The sequence below is a fragment of the Falco naumanni genome, chromosome 6, assembly GCF_017639655.2.
Source record: "Falco naumanni isolate bFalNau1 chromosome 6, bFalNau1.pat, whole genome shotgun sequence".
NCBI classification, from domain to species: domain Eukaryota; kingdom Metazoa; phylum Chordata; class Aves; order Falconiformes; family Falconidae; genus Falco; species Falco naumanni.
Window position 1 is genome coordinate 74,972,852 of NC_054059.1, and position 17,309 is coordinate 74,990,160.

The following is a 17,309-nucleotide window of genomic DNA, read 5'->3' on the forward strand; positions in this document are numbered from 1 at the left end:
GCGGAGCGGCGGTGCGGGGAGGAGCCGCGGGCGGCCGAGTCGGCCCGTCGCCGCTGGGAGAGGCCGGCGCGGAGGGGAAGGGGCCGGCTGCGGCGGCGGCCAATGCGAAACTGGCTGGTGCTGCTGTGCCCCTGTGCGGTCGGGGTCGCGCTGCACCTCTGGCTGCTGCTCAGCTGCCCCGGCGGCCCCGGGAGGCACCCGGCAGGTAGGGACGGGGCGGGCAGGGCTCCGCCGCCTGCGGGAGCCCGCTGAGGGCGGGGGGTGCCCCGCACGGCGGGAGGCGAAGGCGGCCGGGAGGCCGCTCGGCGATGGCCGCGGGGAGGGGGTGTATATGTGTGTGTGTGCTGGGGGGGCTGTGGCCGTTCAATGGTCCGGGCCGGCCCCCTGCCGCCTAACGGCGCTGCCGGCCGCTCCGGCGTTTCTGTGCCTGAGGGCAGCGCTTCTACCGGGGGCTGCCGGGCAGGGGGGGCTCGGGGGCGCAGCCCGCGGGGAAAGAGCTCCCGGAGTGCCTGCGTGGGTTCACCGGGAGGCAACGGCTCCTTACGTCGAGGTGCGGAGAGCAGCGCTGGCTCAGCGGTTGGAGCCGCCGGTACCGGTGGCGGTTGCGGGGGGCGCGCCGCAACTTTGCGTGGGGCAGCGGCGCCGGCTACCCTCCCGCCCCCGCTGGGCTGCGGCTGGGGCGGGGGGGGGGGGATCCCCACCGATTGCACCCGGGCCGCCTCATTCCCGGCCCGGGGAACGGCTCTTCGCTGTCTGCCGCGTTCGCCGTAGCGCTCTGGAAAAGCCCAGCGGTGCGCGGGCTTTTACCTGAGAGGGCTTTTACCTGAGAGGGCTTTTACCTGAGAGGGCTTTTACCTGAGAGGGCTTTTACCTCAGATCTGCTTAGGACTGCCGTTTAGCGACCCAGCTGCGCCTTGCGGGCCCTGTGCAGGCGTGAGGCGGTGCGGGTGTGGAAGGAGCCAGGCCGGGGTCTTCGCGATGCCTGAAGGCCCTGGGTGGTGGCCATTCCCACGGGTGGTGGCCATTCCCACACCATAGCCACTGCCTGTCAGATGGGCAGCAGTCACAGCCCAGGGACAGCTGTCCCCCGCGGGTGGTGGCCGTCCCCACGGGTGGTGGCCATCCCCGCACGGTGGCCACTGCCTGTCAGATGGGCGGTGGTCACACACGAGTTAGGGAATCAGGATGGGGGGCCTCATCGTTAGCCTGAAGCGCGTTTGAATTGTTGGGGTTGTGCCTCATGGTTCGCTCGTGTGTGGTCAGTGCGTTAATGTGGCCTTGGAAGCAGCAATGTGGAATTTCACGATGACCTTCCCTGCAGAAACGTGTCTCCCGCTAAGAAACATTTATAAAGAAAATCCAGGAGGTTCTCAGTTGTGGAGGGAGGGAAGAAGCTTTGCGTTTGGGAGGTTCACTGTTACAAGCAGTTATTATTGGAGTTTTTGTTTGTTACTGTGAAAGCACATTGCATTGGATAATGTTAGGATAACTGGGATTAAAAGTGCCTTTTTTTTTTTTTTTAGTACAGAAAGAGTAAGCGTACATTTTGTTTATGCAAGGGTTATTTAGTTGTAACCTGTTCAGTAACATATTCACACTGAGGAGAGGAAAACTGATGCCTCTTATAAAAAGAGAGCTTCCATCATCCGTAGGAAAATGCTCGGTGCTGTACATGTGCTGGCTCTTTGTAGGCTTGAGCCTTGCACTACAATGTAAGGAAGAGCTTGCCTTTTAGCCTTCAAAATACCACAAAATGTGCAAGCTGTAGGTACAGCTACCTTGGCAGAGGGAAGAAGGATGAGCTCAGGGACCTCTTTTATCTCTGATGTCTTCTGTGTTACATTTTTTTATTATTCAGTGTGTTTTAGGAACATTAGTGAATTCACATACAAGAAGAAATGTCCCTATTTACTAAAAGGCTTCTGCAATCTGAAACTATTTAAGAGGATCCGGTACTACCTGATAAATCCAGTCTCGTTTAATTTGATTATTGAGTAATTCTACACCCCCCCCCCCCCCTCCTTGTTTATTACTCCAGCTGCTCTTTGTTACCTACTGCCTGGAATCACTGGTATGAATGAATAATAAATATGATCATGGGACGGTGGTTTACAATAGCTGTGACATAAAAATGCATTATCTGTGTATTCTTTGGTATTTCAGTGTAGTGTCTGTGTGTCTCAACAGTTGCAAAATTGGCTACCAGTGGAGGTCAAAAGCAGAATGAACCACAACTCTGTTTTTTGAAGGGTTTAGTTCCCCTCTCGCTAGTCATTGCGCACACACACAGAAATGAGAGTTTGTTAGAAAGTTGATAACCTGTTTTAGTTGTTACTTACCTAGACATCATTGACTCACTAACACAAGGCTGGAATAGACATCTCCAGACATCAATTCTGCTTACTTTTTCTAATAAGCAACTCTCGATCTCTGCCTTAAAATGGCAGCCGGACAGCCTACATTTATTCAGAGGAGCGCTGGGGTGGCTTTTTGTTTGTTCAGTTGGATTCCTAGCAGTCGTAGGAAGAGGCTGTTCCAGAAGCTGCTTGCCCTGATTAGAAATACTTTCTCATTTGTGGCCTAAGCTTACTTACAACTGGTTTATGGCTTTTTGTTCTTAAGCCTTTCAGTTAAAAGCATCTTTCTCCTCTTTCAGGTGCACCTCCATTGTGTAACCACAGAGACCAAAAGTCTCTGTTTTAAACTTGTGTTTTCTTAAGCTGAGCAGTTCAGGCACTTCTGCTGGCAAAATAGGCTTTCAATTTCTGGAAAGCAGTTCATTGTGGTTGTGTGTAGGTCAGATGACTTTAAATGTAAACAGTGTTCCAATCTTCACTCATTCCATTTACTTTTCCTCTTCTATTGGAAGTACCTCCTTTAATAAAACCTTCTTCTTAACTACCGCATGTGAAAGGCCTGTAGGTCTGCCTGCATGCTTTGGCCCTCGCTTGCGTCTCTCCCCGTGCAATATTTTGACTTTCTGTGTGTTCATGCTCGCTTTCACCTTGGTGATCACAGAAGACAGAGTACACTTCTTGTAGGCAGTACTTGTTAAGTGGAAAAAAATAAATAGGATTAGCTCTGAGATCAGACGCACTGGCCTTTGCTTTTGTGTCCTGACTTTGGTGACTCCCAGTTTTCTTGTTGTTCTTCAGTTAACGGGACTGTAATTCACACTTCCGAACAAGACTTGTGCAAGAATGTGCTTTTAGGTTTAATTGAAGTCCTTGCCTAACTGGTTACAAACAAGTGCTATCCAAAGGAAGTTCATGAGTAGGAAGCTTTAGTTAATTTTTCTAAAAATCTTAGATAAGTGCTAATTATAAAATGACCTCAGAAACTTGAGAAAGAACAGACAGACCTGCTTTTAGCACTCCAGGTGGATTCATTGCTAATTGTGTGTTTTAATTGATAGCACAAAGTCTTACAGAGTAGGAAATTACTCACTGTAGGGCTTCAATTACAGCGTCTAATCAGAAACCCCACACATTCAGTGTAATATGCTGCTAGTTTGCTGATGCTAATGCCCTTTAAGACGTTATTCCTGTTACATTTCTGGGGGTGTGTGGCAGCCAAGAATCGGCCCTTTTGGTTTTGTTAAGAGTCAGTCTTTTACTAGTGAATAATTATGCAACAGATTAAAACCCACCATTTTCTCGAAGCTGCTTGTGTGCCATCTGTTGTCCTGTGGTTCAGCGCGTACTTCTTCAGGCACTGCCCTAGATGGAACAGGGTGGGTTAGGCTGGCGTGTAGTGATCTGCCTTGTAGAGTTAGGGTTGTTCCCCTCACCGACTAGCCTGTGTACATGACAAGTGAGAAAGAAGGAGGGAGAGCTTAACCTGTTTTTGGCTTTTCAGTACTGAAATAAAATGTAGAAACAACCTCTGAGGTTGTGAGTGATGCTGTGCTCTGTAAGGACAAATTCTGCCAAAATGTGATACTTTCTTAAGAATAGATGCTGTCTGAAATCTGTTAAGCCTGTCTATCGCGCGTAGTATCCTTGGTCACACGTTTATTTCATCTTTTGTAGGCATGTAAAGACTGGTAGGCTGGTGGCCTTGGAAACTGAAACCTTCCATCAACAGGTCAGGTCTGGCATTGGCAGTAGCTGTGCAGTTCTGCCTAAAATGCCACCTTCATCTATGAGATGTTGTTATAACGTTGTTTTCCAGGGGTGGGCCATCCCCGACAGAACCAATCCCCTCACCTTTGATGGGCATGAAATAATTGACAAAGAATCCACAGCAAAGCTGACAGTATTTTCCGACTGAATTGTTGGTTTTGTTTTTTTTTTTAAGTTTGCAGTTGTTCTGTGGACTGATGTCTGAGACATTGTAAAGTACTGGCGAGCAGCACTGGAGTTGCATTTTTGAGTTTTTTGGCATTGGCACAGGGAGCAGAGAGTACTAGTTGTGCCAGAGTTGGGAGGCTCGTGGCTGAAGGAAGCTCTTCACCAGTTGTCTTCCAAATTGCCCACAGAGTAGAACAGCCACAAAGGAGCAAATAGCCTTCCCTGGGAGCAGGCTTTTGTTCCGTGGCATCAGGGATTGGTAGTTACTTTTCAAAGGATAAAGGTCCTGTGCTTCCCTCCGCTCCCCAAAAAAGGGGGGAGGCATCGTTTTAGTGTTGCAAAAAGGATTTGCTTTATTCTTTATGTGTCTGTGCTTCTGATGCTTTGGCCATTGTTCCCAGGTATGTCTAATGATGCAGCACTTGCACACTCCTAATGGTGTTTAGAGCATCATCATCTCACCAGTATTACTACTGTCACTTTGCAACTCAGAAGGACCCTGCTGTCCTACTTCTTTAAGGGAATGCTGTTGATGTAAAAGGAAAAAAAAAAAGAAAAGAAAAAACCAAAAAACCCAACCCTCTTCCCACAGAGGTTTTACTCTTTGAATCTGTAAAGCTTGTTTAAAAGCTTGTCTAAAGGCTTGTCTGTCTCAAGGAGTGCTGTGCTCCCACAGAAACCAGGGTCGCACATCTCGGCAATTTTTAGCTCTGGTATGAAGTAGGTGCTGCAGGGGGGGGTCATGTAGCTGCTTGCAGAGAGAGGTGTAATGCAGATGAGCTATAGCAGATTAAGTGAAGAGGATTAGAGAGGGGGAAAGAGCTGCTTTTGCTCTTTGGTTTGTTCTTTTTCTGCATGTGTCAGCATTCTGTGAATACAAACCTTTATATTCAGTGAATTCCTTCCTTCGTATTTGTTTGGATATTTAACAAAGCAGTACAGAAGAAAAAGGCATTAAAAAACTGGAACATGGTTGCAAAGTCACAAGAAAAGGCAAAGATAACAGCCTGGAATATGTATGTGTGTGTGTGGGGGGGGGGGGGGCGGGCGGGCGTTGAGGGGTTTTGTTCCTTTTTGGTCTTAGCTTACAAAAGTGGATTAGTTGAGAATATTCTAAGCAACTTCTGCCTGGTCTATTTAGTCCTATTCGCTGATTATTTAACAAGCACAACAAAAAAAAGCTGCACGGGTAGCAGAAGATCCACAGAAGGCTGAGCTTTGTAGCTCACTTACTCTAGCAGTCTCCAGGGGAGGTTCGCTCCTGCCCTGTAGTGCAGGTAAACCTACACTGCTTGATTCTCAGTGCAGGCACTAACAACGAGTCTTTTCTCTGTCCGGTCCAATTCCATGAAATGTGGGAACTTAACCACTCTGGGGACTGCACACTATGTCAAACTTGACTGAAAATGACTGGCAAATTTAGTAGTTAGTAGGGCACTCCAGTAGAAATATGTGTAGCAAGATCATATTTACTTTGTTTGTTGACAAAATCAAGCTAAATGATCTCTCAATTTTTTCATCTCCTTATAATGACAGTAAATATAATTAACCACTAAACTTGACATCTTACTTGAGAATCAGTCTCACAGGAAGAAGAGATGCGTGTTGATCTTTATCGTTGGGGATTTTGAAAAACTTCAAGAGCTGTTGGCTGCTGCCGAGTTGGTTAAAATCTGACTAGGGCCAGCAGACTGCCGGTCAGCAGTGACGTTTTTCTGTGGCCAGCTTAGCAGGAGACTCACCTCTGCACCTTTGACATTGTCGTCTAAAGGCATGGCTTTGTGCTCTGTCTATGCACTTGTTTACCTTTTCCTGCGTCTCTCCCGAACTTGGATCGTGTTGGTAGTCCTCAGTCAAGCTTGACAAACAGGTGGAGGGCCTAAAGACCAGTGTTTTCACCAAGTTTCAGGAAAATTAGTGACCAAGAATCCTCTGAAAGCTTACTGCAGTTCATACTGAGGTGAAAAAACTGTACTAGTAGAAATACGTGTATGGTCAGACATTGGGGAATTGTGTGGGATGGGAGCCTGTCCTTACAAATATCACAGCCCAAGAAAGCTTGAGCAGGAACTTATTATTAACCATGTGACACAAGACTCTGGCAGGCTGTGGTGAAAGTTTATGAAATTGATTACTGCTTATGAAAAAAGTCTTTGTCTTTAATTAGGAATTGTTTAACTTGGACAGTGAGCTCAGGGGGTCAAGGACAACTGTAATGAGCAGGTGGTGTTTGTCCTGAGCAAGATGTGATCAGGACCATCCATCCAATAAATACTGTGTGCTGCTCTGTCATGACAGTAACTCCACCACTCTTGGGCACCTGGCCAGGGTCCCTGCCATGTGTGAACCTTACGAATCATGAGACAGTGCACACCTGCACTCAGCATAAACTTAAAAGTTTACATACATTAGGTATGTAAACTGTTTCTGCTTTTCACTGAGTACAAAGGTGGGCAAGCTCCGGGACTGGGCCAGAAGCCTCAGCTATGGGTGGACTCACCACACAGAAATTTTCCCATTTACCAAGAGACTCGTAGCGATGGCTGCAACGGGGCTTCCCAGCCAAAGTGTGGGCTTGGGTGATGTTAAGGTGGTAATTGCTGATGTACCCTTTTCTTAATCTCTGTAATGCTTTGCAGTAATGATCTGATGATTTGCTCCTATTGCTCTTTTGTCATGTTGTGCATAACAACTACTACTGTTTCCCTTTTATCGTATTGCATGGTATTCTCCTTTGTTGTATTGTAATATAATAAACTGCATTTGTTCTTGTATTGGATTTAGAATTCATTTTTGCTTGGTATCCAGTCAATCAACAAAACACAGGCTGGACTTCAGTAGTCTTAGAGCTGACAGAAGTACTCTTTACAGTTGCTGTACAGAATTAAATGCATCTCAGCAGCTGAGAGAGGGCTGCTTCCCTTCATGTTTTTGTAGCTGTGGATTAACAACCTCAAGCAAAACAAAGCAAAAGTGATTTTGTTCTTGATGCTTAGAGAGTGTAGGGTAGGCATTGCACATTTGGCTGCCTACTTTCCACTGAGAAGTCTTGATCTGCATGATGCAACCCAGATGCGGCTTTAAGACAGTAACAGTTCAAAAGCGAGGCAACTAGTGATAGTGTGACCTTGGAATTGGAAAGGCTTCCTCTCCTCCTGCATCCCTTCGGTTAGCAACACTTTCAGGGTATATCATGGAATATGGTATGTAGCTTTTTTCTTCACCTCCCCAAATTTACAGGTTTTTTTTCTGTCTTTGTAATTGAAATATTTAAAGGCTTAATTATCTTGCACAACCAGTTCAAGGTAAGAGTGATACAGTATGTATTTTTTAAGCCTGTTGCCAACACTTACCATTTTGGCCTAATGCACAAAATAGAACATAAGATGAAGAAGTTTGGTCCCCAGTGGCAAGTATTGATTGCTTGTATAAATTGTTCTTATTGACTTGGAGGTCAGCAATGTTTTTCTCATAAATTATGCTGCATCAGAGCATATATATGCATATATCTGAATTATCCTTACAAAGGAAAAATAGCCTTAGTTCCCACACCACGCCACCCCGTGCCTCTCACTTTATCTTCTATTTTTTTCATAGTGATAAGTCAGAGAGACATATGGATATCTTTTCCTGAAAGTTGAGTAAGTGTTATTCCTACTTTTCCACAGGAAGTAGACAACTTTGATAACAAGCAGAGAGCTTATTCATTATGTTTTTATGAAAGTAAGTTTTCTTTTTTTTCCATTTTCAGTGATTTTAAAAGTAAAATGGCATAACCCTTGGGACAGAGAAGACAATCTTCTGACTATAGACTGCTGTAATGCTACCTTACTCAGCCTGAATATAGTCTAAAACAAGAAAGAGCTGTCTGTTCTAAAAGCAGTAAGATATTAATTCTGAGGCATCTGTTACATTAATGTTGTTCCCATGTGAATGGTTGATAAGGAAAAGCTTCACTCATTTAAAAATATAAACTAATTAAAAGTATGCCTATTTGATGTGAGTAGCTTATTTTTAGTTTTGTTTTTTTTAATTGATTTAAGACAGCTTATGCTATTCTGAGTCAAGTAGTCAAGTCACCCTATAGACTTCTGCTCTTCATTTTATTTTCTTTAATTTTGATTTAATGAAATGGTTCCACTTCTAATTAAAAGTGGTATCTCGAGGACCAAATCTTTGTAAACAGTACCTCATGCTGTCTACAAACATGTTAGTCCTCCTAGGAGATTCGTATTGGAAGGCTTGCAGTTAAGGCTGCAGAGGCTGTTTAAAGAATAATCAAAGGATGGAAGAAGAACAAGGAAAGAAAAAGGATGTGTGAGAGGGAATATGAGATACAGAGGAATTTGCTATAATGTTGTAGTCTTACAAATGTGTGACTCTCATGCACCACTGCTGTCATGGAGATCTTGGCTGTGTAATGACCTTGGAAGACATACAGAGCCTCTGTATAGTTGATACTTACGAGCATAAAGGTAAACTAAAATTGTATTTAGACTGAGCAACAAGTTTCTTCAGATGTTATATAGGGCAGTAGGTTTGTTGGTCTGTCAGGAAACAAATCGTATTCCTGAACCTTGCCACCCGTTCAGTGTATGGTTGTTGTAAGAGATGTAACAGTTGACCTTAGCAAAAAACTGAGACATGGAGCTAGTGGCTTGCTGCTTGGGTTTGTAAGTTGATGTAAACTTCTCTTAATAGGTCAGTGTTCAGCTTAAGTTACAAGATTGTAGCTGTTGTCAGGACAGATTCATTTAAATAACTGTGAAACTTAACCTTTTCCTAGAAAAAGTGTTTGCATGCTTAGAACTAAAATACTTAGTGGGAAATTGACTGGGGAAGGTTTGCCCATGGAAGCATCACCCTGTACTTTCCCCACTCTTGTACTGTTCTGAGAATCAGCTGCAGAGCACTCCTTTATTTGGCTTTGGGACTAAGGTGTCAGGTGCAAGCCATTATCAATAGCTCCTAAAGCAAAAAAAGAAAAAAAAAAAAAAAAAAAAGAACCCCCCCCCCCCTAAAACCCAAACCCCAAACTGAAGTCTCTTGATGCTGTTTCAGCACAGAGCTGAGCAGGTCCCCATGGCGGTGCTATGAGGTCCTAGGTTAAGCAATCGTAACCAGTCCCATCTATCTTCTTGGTTTCAAAGTGGAGAAAGGGGATGCTGGTGTGGAAGGTAGAATCTAGGTTATAATTCAGCATTTTCTAGTGGGAGTACACAATACAGACTTGGCAATATTTTCGGTCTCTTTAAAATTAATTTTTAAAAATCTTGTTTATGCTGTATGCGGTAGCTTAGAGGGCCTTAACATTTACATTTGTTTATCCTGCAGCCTAATGAAAAAAAAGATAGTGGGATGAGAGGAAAGCAATCTTTTGCTAAAGCTAAATATAAACCTCTCTTAACTCTAGAATGTCTGATAAATTAAACTAAGCAATTTCACCGTAGCTACTTGCCTGACTTAGCAGGCTCTAAGTCAGAGCTTCTTGGGTCTCTTTCCGCTCATAATCTTGTTTGAAATCAAGTCTAGCTTTCTTGATCCCTAAATTTAAGCAGCACAAACTAAATCATGGATTGTAAGTGTTGGTGGTGACATCCAGCTCTGAATGAAGCCAGTGTTCCCTGGTGCAGGGATGTAATACCCTGTGTTAAGGCAGTGTTGAACTTCAAAGGTGGCAGATGAGAGGCGGTGACATGCTGTGTTGACATGGTGAGGCAGAAAGGTGGTCCAGCAGTTTTAAGAAGAAGGGGGAAATCGGCATATTTCTGAATCTGACAAGCCTAGTTTATTTTTTTTTTCCCCTAGCTAGAATAATGGTGAATTCTAATAGTGAAGGCCTGGTACCAGTGGTGACAAGCCCCCAGGATTTAGGGTGGATCATGCTGGAGGAGGTATCAACGAGCAAGCAGAAGGCTCAGACTGTCTCAAGCATTTTGCAGAGGGAACAGTAGGACCTTGTACCTTGCCCACAAGGTTTCTGATGGCTGATAGGAAAGAGCAGCCCAGCAAGAGCATGCTCTCAGGGGGCAGTTTGCTCCTAAGACAGGCAGGCAAATATTTGAAGAATGGAAGCTGCTGTCAGTCAAAACCAAGGCTTACGTTCTTGCCTGCTTTGTGAGTCACAGTTTCTTAGTTTTGCTTACCTGCAGTGACTTGCTCAGGTCGTTGCAGTAAAGTTTTCTTAGATTGCTAGTGAAAGTTTGGGCATGTTGAAAATGTTTCCCCAATTCTGAACCAAGAAGGCAATAGTAATCCTGTTTCTTGGTTTTAGTGTTTCAGGTTCCCAGTACTCTTGCTTTTGAGATGTATTTTAATTACTGCTTGCAACTCAGGCTTGTGGTAAGATATGCATATAATAAATGTTTGTCATTTTGTATTTCTAGGTCCATTAGCCTTCTTTCCTCAGTGGAAGCTGAAACATTATGATGTTATTGTAGGTGTTTTGTCAGCTCGACACAATCATGAACTGCGCAGTGTTATAAGGAACACTTGGTTCAAGCACCTGAAACAACATCCTGCACTGAGCCAACGGTAATCCCTAGTGTTTTGTAATTTGGGGCTTGGCAGGTTGGGGGAGACTGTAAAGCTTAAATATCTTGATTTAATTACTCTTTTTGGACAGTTTTGTTTTTTGTTTTATTTGTGAGCATCTTGTACTCTAATTTTTTAAATCTGCTTAGTAATATATAAGAATACTTCTTGTTCTGGGCTGTAACATTTTTATGCAAGGAATAAAATGTCATTTTTTGACTGTTCACTGCTGTTTGTTTTTCCAATTAGTTGCCACTGTTCATTAGTGATGTATAAGACTTTCCCTTTTTTGTGTTGCAATGTACGCTTTGTATGGTATGCAACTTGAAATGCTTAGTAATCCAGGATACCTGAAAGAAGGCGGGATCATGTTTGGTGAGAGAACAACAAAAACCCTCTTACAACAGCCTTAACTGTAAAGCTCAGGTGTATTTCCCACTGAACCAGGCACACCACCAGAACCCTTCCCACACCTGACAGTCTACAGACAGCCCTGTCCTTGCTGAGAAAGTTCTGCAGCAGTTCATTTCTGGAGACATTGTCATCTTGATAGGCCTCACATCTTGGTACCTGCCTTGTGCTGAAGGCCATTTACATTTGCAAATTTGGTGTCAGCGTGCAGTTGGGAGTGAAGCATAGCTACTTCAGTCATCTAAAAATGTGATATGGAGTTCCTGGAGGATATTTAGCTGCTAGGTGAAAAACTAGGCTGAGGTGGATCCTCTTCTCTTCACACTGCTTGTTGTCTCCTGACGGGCACAACCACGATCAGGGCTGGAAAGAGCAACCTGTTATTTTGCTACAACCCAAAATGTAGACGTTTCATTGTAACAGATAGTCTGGAGTCCTTGTTCCTTCTTTGATGCTGTGTGCCTTTTTTCTTCTTATTTTTTTCATTGCCTTTTGAATACAGAATATTTAAACAATCTTGAATTAAGTAACAAAGCCAGGCAGGGAAAGGCAGGTCTTCAGGATCCTTCAGTGCTGCCTTAGGTGTTTTTCTGTTTAGTGTGCTGGCTGTCTCGAATCCCATTCCTAGCTGCCAATCTTCCTGCATACTCATTATGAAATGTGAAACAGTAACGTGGGTTTGGAATTGAGCCCCTCTGAGGGTATTCATTTGGTTGCTCTACATAGACTCATTTGCTGATTTTTAAGAGTTTAAAATCTTAATCCTATGGAAGACAGGCTGTTGTGATGCAATAAGTTTATTGAAGATGGAGGGAGGAGGGAAGAGAACTGGTGTTAATAAAACCAAATTATTTTAGTGTCCTTGTGAAGTTTATAATAGGTGCGCATGGTTGTGCTGTGCCAGTGGAGGACAGAGAAGACCCCTACTCCTGCAAACTTCTGAACATCAGTAACCCAGGTATAGAAGTCAACTTTTATATGATCTGAACTAGAACTAATCATCTTTTCTGAGAGTAGTTTGGGGTGCTTAACTGAGAGAGCCACTCCTGAAGATAAATGCTGCCTAGAACTTGCGCTCTTACCAGTTGCATAATCTTCCTGTAAGGACCATGTGCAGGTGTGAAAGGGAGAGATCTTTGGGGTGTGAAGGGGAGGCCATTGACTTCTGATGGATTTGCATTTTCCATGCATCGGGGGACAGTCTCTCCCATATAACATAAAATTTTACTCTATCCCTGTGTAAAATGAAGTTGGAGAGAGCTGGAATGACCCGGCCAAGTGTCATGTGTGAAGAAAGTAGCAAGGTGCCAGTCTCGCATGTCAGATGGACTTCTCTGGTGACAAAGTGAATTCTAAGCAAGTCTGGCTGACAGGTTTTTCAGATTGCACTCTAGAGAGAGAACAAGAAATGTACCATGGGGAAAAAATGAAATGCTGCCATCCAAAAATTCCTAAGTAAAATTATAGTCTTCCTGTCACTTTTTAGTTTCTATTTGACTTTTGTTCTTTAATTGCAAGTTAACTAAGGACTGCTTGGCACTTAAGGCATGATTTACTATAAAATGAAACTTCTGTTACTTTCTCTTTTAATGGCAGCATCCACTGCTTAACCAATCTCCCAAGAATAAATGGTACCTCGGGGCTTAGGGAGGTGATAATGCCAAAAAGCAGGCAGCTGAATTCATTGGAGGTGTATGCCATTTTGATACATGAATAATTATTTTCATATGCTAATATACAGATATTCATGCAGTCAAATAGCATTTTTGTCTTCACTCTGTGAATTTATTGTGGTTTTAATCTTTTCCCTGTGGATACATAGGCATTGACTTGCAATTGCTGGTAGCCTGTAGGTTGCTGCATCACTGAGTTTCTCCTTGCTGCAGTCTGCAGCCAGTTTATTTTCTTCTCCTCCAGTGTTTGATTGTCCTTGTGCACTTGTGAGCTGTGCTAATTAATCAGAATGCTTTGTGTGTATCCAGTGTGCTTTGCATGTGTCCAGTTCCAGAACTATGAAGTCTTCTCACATTACCTCTGTCCTTTCTTTTCCATACAGTTTTGAATCAGGAAATTGAAGCGTTCAGTCTCCCTGAGGACGTACCTTCTGTGCTCTCTGAAGACAGAATTGTCAGTGTGAACTTCCGTGTACTTTACCCCATTGTCATTACCAGTCTTGGGGTATTTTATGAGGCTGATGGGGTGGGATTCCAGAGGAACATCACTGTAAAATTGTACCAGGCAGAACATGAGGTAGAGTATTGTAATTATCTTTTGTAAGTGGACTAAATCACGTTGTCTCTTTATTGTGGATTACATTCTTACAGAAAGCAACATGCTGTGTTGATGATGTAGAAAAGTACTTAACTGACAAGCATATGAATTCTATTTTTGCTCTGTTGAATTGTAAATTTGTTTTTCACAGAGAGAAATACACACACAGACACACACATATATGTATATAACCCGGATGAGGAAAAGATGAAATTCACAAAGTGCTATGAGTTAATATAAATGCTGTTTTGAAAGAGCACTTATATCTAATTCCAAGACATAATTTTGATTGCGTTTGAGTTTCTAAAGTATTGATAGGTATTAAGGAGTAAAACATAAACTGTTGAATATATTTAAAACACGTTTAGAAAGACACATTGGGGACCTTCAAGCAGAGAGATGCAGTAACTTTTTCTTGTCTGTCTTCTGGCAAAACATTCTGAGATTTCTAGAAACTGGTATTATTTACAGGTAATAATAAAACCTCAGTGATAATTCTCCCCACTCCCAAGCTGTTATGGGTTTAATAGAATAGCTTAGTGCTAACCTGGAGGCAAAAATCATTGCGCGTGATTGTTGCATTTGGTATATTGCATTTATCCCTACCAATAACTTGATAAATTTGAGGTAATAATTGTAATTAACTACAGCAAATGTACTGGAGTATGGCTTTTATAATGAAATTCCAAGGAGCTGAGTTTATAATAGCAAAAAAAAAAAAAAAAAGTATACTGTAATCAGGTTTACGTTTGCTACACGGTAGGATTCTAAACATTGAGAGCCAATAACATGATCCGCATCAGTTTTTTACTTCCAATGAAGGAGAAAAACTAGTATCATAAGAGAGCTTGGGGAGTGTTTTCTGAAGACTGGGAATCTGGCCATGCAGCATCTTTATGTCATTTGTTATCATCTAAGAGCCATTTGATGGCCTGTGTAGTAGAGTAGCAATTGAGTTTTAGGGGTCAGCATCCTCTGTTGCAATTAGTAGTAGGCAGCTATTGAAACAGAAAATAGAAAGTCTGTAAACTGGGGGAGGAGCCTGAGTCTTCCAGACGGTGTGCTCTGCTGGCTGGATTCTAGCTGAACTTGCACTCTCGTTCCATCGTTGCTTGCTTCCACCGTATCAATTCAAACACTTGATTCTGTGGTGTCTGAGACTGTTGTGAGAATAAAACTTTTTAAGTTGAATACAATCAAGAAGCCTCTTCCCATTGTAACTCACTGAGATGATCAAGACTTGCGTAATCTCACAGCACTTTTAATGTATTTTCTACGTTTTCCCCTTTTTCTGTTGTTTACAGGAAGCTCTCTTCAGTGCTCGCTTTAGTCCGCCAAGCTGTGGGGTGCAAGTGAACAGACTGTGGTACAAGCCAGTAGAGCAGTTCATTTTGCCAGAGGTATGTGCAGGGTTGGAGCTGCCTGCAGTTCTTCAAGTCAGCTGGAGAGACTGACTGATAAAACTGCCTTTCGCTTGAGGCAGAAAAGGGCAAGTGAATACCTCTAGAACGTTAGTTGAGGGGATATGCTGAAATCCAGAATTTCTTTTTCATCGTCTCATTATCACCAGTAGTTATAAAGCGAAAGCCTGAAAAAGACACATTGATGAAAAAATTACACTGACAAATAGTAGCAATTTCAGAAACCTTTTTAGTTTCTGACTGAAAATTATACCTGGTTCCATTCTGTGGGAGTTTACCGGAGAATGGGACACTTCTTTCTCCCTCCTGCTTTTTCAGACATTAGTACACAAGATAGGGATGGGAGGATGGCACCGATTGCTGGGGAGCAGCTGGAAAAGAGCTTTCTGCTTCTGATGTCTTGGACATAACAGCAAGATACTGCGTGTTACGTTTGCAATGGTAGTATTAGCTGAATAGTTGCAATTGAGAAGGTCTTACTGAGGGCTGCTGAAATTTTGGTTATTCTTTTTCTGGCCACACTAGTGAGGAATCGTTTATTCATTGAACCACGCAAGGAAACGAGAATTAGAACTTCAGGAAGATCTTTAGTAGGGGCCATCTGCAATATGCTGGATGGAATACATCATGCACAGAAGACTGACATTTGGGTTTTTAAAATGTGTCAACATCCTAAGGCAGGAGTGTTTTTTTGTCTTCCCCGCCCCCCCCCCCCCCCCTTTTTTTTTCTTTTTTTTTTTTTTTCTTGTAATGGACACTCCTCAGAAATTTGGGAGAAGACTGCTTTTCGGACAGTTAGGAGTGTTAGCATTCTTGTGTGTCCTGAGATGCCATTGTCTAAGCTAACAAGGTGGAGTCTAAAGTTGTCTTTTTTCTTTTTTCTGTTTTTTGTTTGTTTGTTGGTTTGGTTTGGTTTGAATCTTCTTTGGGATTGGGGATGCAGTCCAAGGGTAGTGTTTTTGTATAGGGATATAGAACTTACTTGTGGCTGCTTAGGAAGGAAGGTGATTAAACACAGAACAGAATATAGGTAGGAAAAAAATGTATATTGTTACAGTGAAGGTGTAGTGAATAGAAGTTGACTTAGAATGAGAATTCTAGTTCAGCCAGCTCTGCCAGGTACATTTCAGCTGCCATTTTAGGCTGTTTCGCTTCGTTTAAGTATTCGCCTATATGACTGGACTCTTGCTCCTATATCTGTAAGTTGTCTTTGGGTCTGGGTTGCTTTGTTATGCAAGAAATTAAGTGTTTTATGAAAAACTGGAGCAAGAGAAGTCTAGAAGAGAGGACGTTTGGGGGCAGTTTAATCACTGATTTAATCCCCTGGCTCTATAAGAATGGATGCATTTTGAAACCTGCTCTTTTTAAGGGAATTGGCAACTGATTAATTGGTTTATCATCTTAAACAGTTTTTGCTGAATACTGTTCAAGTTATGCTGGCAGGAGACATTTCAAGTCAGCAGACCTCTTGCAGTATTTTGTGCTTATGTTTTGACAATCCAATTTGATGTCAAAATGATTGAGGTGTTTTGAGGTTTTTAGAAAGTATTGGTTACCCAGTAATTTGGTAGTGTAACATGTAAGCCTTTTCCCTTTAAGACTTTGTTCTGAGATTCTAAAATGCTAGGCAGTTGTAATTTTGCTAGAAATGATTGCATTTTTCCTGAGAGGCAGATGGGAAGTATTTCATTTAGAAAGGGGATATTAGTATTCATATATTTCTTTGTGTGGGCTTCCTTAATCTGATACGTGTCATAAGTTGAATGCTTACAGGATAACATGACATTTCTAATGTAGATTAATAGGGCTTATGCACAGCGTGTAGTCTCCGGTGATGCTTGGGATGCTGAACCATAGAAGATGATTCAGAGGGGACGGAATGCCCACGTGTTCCTGTCTATTTGTTTGAGAGCAGTACATGTAGTGAGTGGTTTAATTGTCACAAGGTGGTTTCTGAGACAATATCTATTCTCTGCTTTTCTACCTTCAAGAAGTAATGGATTGTACAGGCTGCTGAAGAGCTTCATTCATCTTCCGGCTGAAGTGCTGCTCTTTCTGCTTGTCTTGGGGAAAGGAGGGGAACTGCAGCATTAGAATAAGCATCTGGCAGGCCAGATTGTGAAAGACAGAATCGATCATTCAGCTGTGGAACGACTGAAAGCGCAGAAGAACAGAACCACTAGCAGATAACTAAAACTCACAGAGGGGCTCTTACAGCCAGGTCTTAGCAATGCACTTATTTTGTCAAAAAGCCACGGGCTGCTTGCATGGAAATGGGACTCTCGACTACGCAGGCTCTGTATTACTAATGGGGAGTAGCTTTAGAAACAAAAAGCACAGCACTGTTTGACGTTGGGAAAGGGGTTTGGCAGGGCTGCAT

At 42.9% G+C, this 17,309-nt stretch overlaps 1 protein-coding gene across 5 annotated transcripts in view; it reads left to right on the plus strand.

Moving 5' to 3' along the window:
• Positions 1–17,309, plus strand: part of B3GALNT2 (beta-1,3-N-acetylgalactosaminyltransferase 2) — a 27,977-nt gene continuing 10,668 nt past the window's right edge. For 3 of the 5 annotated variants that reach the window (XM_040598429.1, XM_040598431.1, XM_040598432.1), the window contains exons 1-5: positions 1–205; positions 10,679–10,826; positions 12,095–12,195; positions 13,294–13,487; positions 14,813–14,908. In XM_040598429.1, the coding sequence (XP_040454363.1) occupies positions 103–205; positions 10,679–10,826; positions 12,095–12,195; positions 13,294–13,487; positions 14,813–14,908 (642 nt within the window). In that variant the 5' untranslated portion in view covers positions 1–102. The remainder of the gene's footprint in view (positions 206–10,678; positions 10,827–12,094; positions 12,196–13,293; positions 13,488–14,812; positions 14,909–17,309) is intronic. The other 2 variants (XM_040598433.1, XM_040598430.1) reach the window with 2 other exon arrangements.